Source organism: Prorops nasuta, unplaced genomic scaffold, assembly GCF_024137725.1.
Source record: "Prorops nasuta isolate Cenicafe-Biocafe unplaced genomic scaffold, Cenicafe_Pnas_1.2 PNAS00127, whole genome shotgun sequence".
Classification (NCBI taxonomy): Eukaryota; Metazoa; Arthropoda; class Insecta; order Hymenoptera; family Bethylidae; genus Prorops; species Prorops nasuta.
Genome location: NW_027116924.1, coordinates 86,815 through 94,093, shown reverse-complemented (window position 1 = coordinate 94,093; position 7,279 = coordinate 86,815). Strand labels below are relative to the sequence as shown.

The window sequence follows — 7,279 nt, the reverse complement described above, 5'->3', positions numbered from 1 at the left end:
TGGGAAAAATTCGTGGATGACATGTCGTGGTCTACCGTTCGTATATGCACCAGCGGTAATGTTACATTCGATACGTAGAATATTTACTTTTAAAATGTTCACAGGCTCGTCTGATTCAGCCCAAGTGTTTGGTAGGATTACGCGGTCTGACGAAAATCCTAGCAGAGAACCAATATTATTAATTTTTGTAAAATCAATAGAATATTTACACATTATTTCACTTTTCAGTGTGTTATTGTTGGCGCGCAGAATAATAACATTATCATCATAAGGTAACTCCATCCGCATACGCAAGTATTCATTTATCGCACTCAACTCATAACAGCCTGTAGGTATGGTTATTAGTTTATTTTTACCAAAGTAAAAATTATTATTCGTCTCATCTACATTGGCGATCGAGTAGAAACTTTGAAAATCTACGAGCCCCAGTTCATAGTGACCGTCGTCTAGATTAATCGGAGGGAAAAAATTTGATTCCAACACATGACCGTGTCCTGATAGCGTAAATGTTAAAGACATTTTGTCTGTTCTCTTAGAAATTTAACACACAACTGACCACAAATGCTCGTATCATACGACTGATATTGGTCATGATTGTAATAAATTGTACTAAGCGGACCGAAGTACCGAACAAGTTCAGTCGGTGGTTTCAGATTACCGAAAGAATCGAAATACTTTACAAGATTATTGCATTTAACGTAGGCAACCCAGTGAGTGCCTGGACCATTAGAATCGTCAAGGTTAACGATTGCACATTCATTAGACCATGGACCGTTTCGTGGTAGACTTGTACGCATAAAGACTCCACGGAAATTTGGCATATCATGACATACGTGAGATAATTGAATATTACTTGTAGCACCAGATCTTGGTAGACCGTGTACAGTTACTTTTTTGTTCGCTTCTTTGACATTGATTTTTTTGCTACGCCTCCTCCGCTTCGTTTGTACGGTGCGAGATACAGCCCCCGTCCGTCTCTTGCAGTTGCTTCTATCATACGATTGTGACGCTGCATTTCTTCCAACTGTTTTTTCGCAGCTTTGGCATCGTTTACAGCTTTCGCTATACCTGATGCTCCACCTGCTAGTGCTCCCACCGCACCTAGCAGTGGGAGCAGAGGCAACAAGCCGCCCCGTTTTTTAGGCACTCGAATTTTACGTTTTTTTACAGCACTATTTCCAGTTTTTCTCACTGCTGCTTTCCTCACCATATCTGTTTGTAATCCTAAACCAAGTTTACGCTTTGCGTTCATAGACGCCCAGACAGCTGTTGCTGCAGCACGCTCACCCAAGGTTGCGTCACCAGCTGTGATACGTCTACGTGCACGTTTTGCGAGCACTTTATCAGCTTGATGACGCTGCGATAGGTCTTTGTATTGCGAATATGCGATATCGTGTTCCAGACAGGCTTCGTCCAGCTGGTTCACACCTCGATCACCGCGTGCTAATCGTTCTTGAAGTCGAGTTCCTGGTCCACAGTAATTGTATCCCGGTAAATGAAGCTCAATCGGTAGTTTGTTTATTGTTTTATTGAGAAATGATCCACATCCAATGCACGACATGTATAACAATCTTTTATCAACGGTGGTAGTCCATCCGCATGAGTAGTATTAGGTAGATTGAAATGTTGTAAACAATAGCGATATTTTTGAACCTCAGGATCTGCACGAATATGCTTGGGTAATTTATTCCAATATCTGTCAATACTGTGTGAAAAGTATTTTAAAAGTACAATTTTCGGTACGTATTCCAATTGATCACTGCTTAACTCCTCCAAACTTGTAACATCCAACACAAATGCAGGCATAATGAAAACTGATTCAATTCTCTGATTTCATGCCTATAAATAGCTCTAGCAATTAAGATTTAACCTCACAGTCGTTCGAGAATGCATTTCGTAAAGCAACCATTAAGTATCAATATCTCTAATACCGATTATCACATTGCCACCGTTAGTGATATGAAACGTCATGGAACTTTGCTACCGTCAACTATACGCTGTATAGTTTGCGGACCCTCAAATTGTGGGAAAACAAACGTATTGCTAAGTCTTATTGAGAGTCCTCACGGTGTAAGATTTGACAACCTGTACGTTTACTCGAAATCGTTACAGCAACCGAAGTACCGTTACTTGGAACAGCTATTGACAGATATGGAGGAAATTGGTTATCATCAATTTTCAAATAATAGTGAGGTTATAAGTGTGACAGATGCATTACCAAATTCAATCTTTATATTTGATGATGTGGCAAGCGATAAGCAGGACAATATAAGAGACTACTTTTCAATGGGTCGGCACTCGAGCATCGATTGCTTCTATCTTTGTCAGACCTATGCCAAGATCCCAAAACATCTGATTCGTGACAATGCAAATATGATAATCATTTTTAAGCAGGATGGGACTAACTTGAAGCATGTTTACAAAGATCATGTAAACACTGATATGACATTTGAAAAATTTTGCGAATTGTGTTCAAAGTGTTGGCAGGAAGATTATGGATTTTTAGTAATTGATAAGGACAGTGGTATGCAAAATGGTCGATATCGGAAGGGTTTCGATGAATATGCAACCATCGAATAGCATAAAGCATCATATCAGTGCTGAAAAGTGTTAGTCTAACGTAGAGCATTGAACAGTGTAAATACATTATTAAGCAAATCAGTTATAGAGATAAACGGGTTAATTGAATCGCTAAACAGGTTGGTCGAACCGCTAAACCGGTCGATTAAACCGCTGAACTGGTCGATTGAACAGCTGAACCGGTTGGTCGAACCGCTGAACCGGTCGGTCGAACCGCTGAACCGGTCAGACGAACCGCTGAACCGGTCGGTCGAACCGCTGAACCGGTCATTTGAACCGCTGAACCGGTCGATCGAACAGCTGAACAGGTCGGTTGAACCGCTGAACCGGTCGGTCGAACCGCTGAACCGGTCGGTCGAACAGCTGAACAGGTCGGTTGAACCGCTGAACAGGTCGGTTGAACCGCTGAACCGGTCGGTTGAACCGCTAAACAGGTCGGTTGAACCGCTAAACAGGTCGGTTGAACCGCTGAACCGGTCGGTTGAACTGCTAAACTAGTTGATTGAACAGCTATAAAGATCGATAGAACTAGTACATTGACTCGTTAAACAATAAAAATGGATGAAAAGTCACTACTTAAGAAGATTGCTGAAACGAGTGAGGTGATTCGTGAAAAACACCGTGCACTGAAATTGGAAAGATCAATGGTGGAAAGTAGATTGAATGAAACTTTTAAACCAATAGTTGATCCACTGAAAAAACTAGTTATGCAAACAGATAATAACAATGAAGAATCTTATGACTTAAACATTGATACAAATCATGATAAGAAGCGGAAGCGTTATCATACTTCAACCCCTAATGAGTATATTATCAAGAAAAAAAAGAAATTACATAAAAATGACGGCACTCTTACAAATAAATCATTGATGATCTATGATGATGATGATAATGATGAAAAATCTACTTTTGATAAATCAGTATTACCAATTAAATCAATGCCAGAATCTACATCATTACATTCAGAGCCTGGACAAGAATCTGCTTCTTTACATTCAGAGCCTGGACAAGAGTCTGCATCATCACATTCAACATCAAGACAGGAAACCTTAGGATTGCTCAAAAAACAAATAAATCATTCCATAGATTGGAGATCATTTCCACGTATTGCACGTCATTATATGCAGTTGCTCCTTTTCGATAATAAAGATCAAATCGATCACGGTTTCGGAGTTACATTAGATGAAAGGAACCAATATGTGATGGGAAGATGTACATTTGATATTAGTCATGAAGGTGATATTTTAATTGATAAAAAGCGCTATATTGGTACGAGAGGTCTTTTTGAATTAATCTTCATGAAAGAGCCTGATAGAAAGCTCTACACCATTGATGATAAGATCATATATAAGCAAATCCTTGAACAAACTAAATCATATAAAAGAGCAAATGATAGTTACCAACAGGTTCAAGGGAATAAGGGTCCAAAGTATAAGAAAATTATTCAACCACTAATTTACAATAAAGTGCCATCACAACGAGTGATAGCTGGTAGTGGATTTATGCATGTTACTGATGAGCCTGCAAACTATATACATTGGAACGATCCTAATGAATTAGTTGATCGATTGCGACTTTTAATTGCATCAACCACGGCAGGTCATACAAACCACCATAATGAAATACAGTCAATAATAGAAGAGTTGCGTGAAGAGGATCTTATTCTATAAAAGGGTACAGTTTATAAACATTTTCTTCAGTTGCGTACCACACGTCAATATGTCAATTAACAAATTTGGTAGTGGTTTTAACGTAAGGAAAGAATTTAATATTGGTACATTAAATGTGACTAAAAGAGCACTGGATTTGAATAATAAAAAAATAGTAAATTTGACTATTGATTCTGATAATAATACATGTGCTGTGAATATAAAGTTCTTGCAACACAGTTTAGCTAAATTGGAGGAGAAAATTGAAGAAAGAATAAATAAAAAAATACAGGAGATTGAGTCAAAACTTTTGCAAACAAACAGCAAGATTAATGATGGATCCAAAAAGTGAATGTTTAGGATGCATCATACATTTTATACTCATGATAATCGATTGCTTTCGAAAGAAAAAGAATCATGAGTGAAAAAAAGAAACAGAAATTATATGTGCCTGGGGGAAAGGTTGTAAAAAGAGAATCAGGGAAAATCGTGAGTGAAGAAAAGAAACAACTGGTGCAAGAGTTACATGTCCCTGCGAGAAGAAATTTTCCACGACGAAAAGTCATAATACGTGGTTTCGATGATCTCTGGCAGGCTGACCTTGTTGATATGCGTTATTACGTTGATACTGGTCATCACTATATTCTGACAGTGATTGATACCTTATCGAAGTATGGTTGGGCAGTAGCGCTTAAGACAAAAAGTGGTAAGGAAGTGACCACAGCTATGGGAAAAATTTTAAAGAGTGGAAGATGTCCCAAAAATTTGCAAACTGATAATGGTAAAGAATTTTACAACAACGAGTTTCAACTGCTCATGAAAAAACGTGGAATAAATCATTACTCCACGTACAGCACGTTAAAAGCGTCAATAGTCGAGCGTTGGAATCGAACGTTAAAAACCGAAATGTGGAAACGTTTTACACTGGACGGTAGTTACAAATGGCGAAATATACTGCAACAGCTGGTAGATGATTATAACGCGCGAAGACATCGTACTATAGGAATGCGGCCCGTTGACGTGAAACCTGAGCATGCTGAGCATCTGCTTGCTACTGTATATAGCAACATTAAGATCGTTGGACGTACCAAGTTCAAGGCTGGTGATTTCGTGCGAATCAGTAAATACAAAAATGCGTTTGCTAAAGGTTACACACCGAACTGGACTACTGAAATATTTCAAATTACAAAAGTGCAAAGGACAAATCCTGCCACGTATCTACTTAGAGATTCTCGTGGTACAGACATACATGGTGGATTTTATGAATATGAACTTTTAAAAACAGGTAATCCTGATGTATACTTGGTAGAGAAGATATTGCGTAAGAAAGGGAATAAGGTATTTGTAAAATGGTTAGGAATGGATAAAACGCATAATTCGTGGATAAATAAGAATAATGTTTTGTAATAATAATAATAATAATAATAATAATTTATGTAATATATTATAATACAATAAATACAGCTATTAAAATCTACTCTTTTAACCTATAATGTCCCCAAGGTAGAGTCGCTACAGAACCGGGTGTTATGTGATGTTTATCGTCATACGGACTGAGAGCAATTTTTCGCTGAGTAGTGGAAAACACCTTGTGCAATTTCGAACGAATTAAATTTTGGTTACGGGACTGTACGGTGAAATTATCCAAACAATCCTTGTAGTCGTCAAAAGTTATGTTTCTATCGATAACATAACCTTTGACCCCCTTAGCCTTTTTGGTAATTTTCGTACAGTCCTGCACCTTAAAGGTATACATTTTCGCTCTCAATCCAACGAACTCGGTCATGATCTTTCCATTGTTCTCATCCTTCATTAGCCCAGGCACTTTTTTATTGACTCGAGGTAAGCCGTACCGATTATCAGCAGGGTAATCGCTGGTGTCGAATTTGACCAGATCACGTTTCATGACCGAGTAAACATCGTCACACTCGATACTGTACACTAGACTGTCCGTGTCGGTATACATCGCTTTACATTTACTGCCGAATGTAGGAAGCATATAATCGTAATGGAATTCATACAGACAGATCTTTGAAATATCTAAAATGCTCATGCCTACGTACACGGGCTTATCAAACTTCGCGGATAATTTCGACAATTGAATAGCGACCAAATTAAATTCTCTTTAAATATCGCACGACTGTGAAAATTCGGTTTGGAAAACAACGCTTCCGCCCCGTATCTTCCCTCCCACTTGGTTACGAGCCTCACGTCAACTCTATTCCTAACATTTTCCATAGTCTTACCAAATACTGCATTGTTCATTAGCTTGAAGAGATTCTTCTCGAAATCGTTTTTCGAGGCTGTCCGCAAGCGTGTATTTAATTCGATATACGCCTTCAGCCAGGTGGACTGCCGGAACTTTAAACCGCGATAAATGCGTTTTAAGACGATACCGTTACGTATACACTGCTGTAGAGCACGGTAGTGTATCACATAACGCGTCTTATCGTCGACGGTTGCGAGCAGTTTCTCCTGGTGTGAACCTAGCGGCTTCTCACGCACCGGGCAGAATGGTAGATCGGAGTGTTTGTCGTGAAGCTCGCGTGGATATTCCAAGTCCACCTCCAAAATATAGCCTTCGGACGAATCCTCGGACACATTAAGGATGTCGAGATTGGCAGCGTCATCGATCCATTGGAAACCGTGGGTAGGCAACGGTTGACACATTGCCCATCCATATAGATTATTAACGTCGTAATACATCAAGTATTTCGACGGTTCCCGCCGGATCGTAGTTTCGCATGTACCGGATTGTTGGCCCTCTCATAGCGGTGGGAGCACTGGCTCAAACCACCGCGTATACCGCGTTCAATAAAAAGCAACATGTCCCACATGGCGGTGAAGAGTTCCAGACGGATTCCCGTATGCTTGAGCATCGCGTCCCAAGTGAAGCCTGGAAGCGTATAATAGTGAGCGGGATCTAAACTATAATTTTTCATGCAGCTATCGCGAAAACTCTCGAAAACATTCGGCCAACAATAGGACATCGGTCTTCAAATAAAGATCGCTGTACTCCCCCGAGTGTTGTCACAGAGAATTTGGTCCAT

The 7,279-nt window shown here is 39.5% G+C and overlaps 1 protein-coding gene across 1 annotated transcript; it reads right to left on the bottom strand.

Moving 5' to 3' along the window:
* Positions 1–5,703: 5,703 nt before the first annotated feature.
* On the bottom strand, positions 5,704–6,282 carry LOC136785012 (uncharacterized). The gene has a single exon (XM_066745987.1). The coding sequence runs from the start codon at positions 6,280–6,282 to the stop codon at positions 5,704–5,706; it is 579 nt and encodes a 192-aa protein (XP_066602084.1).
* Between the last annotated feature and the right edge of the window lie 997 nt (positions 6,283–7,279).

Coding starts and splice junctions, on each gene's coding strand:
- LOC136785012 (XM_066745987.1), bottom strand. CDS start 6,282: ATGAGCATTTTAGATATTTCAAAGATCTGTCTGTATGAATTCCATTAC.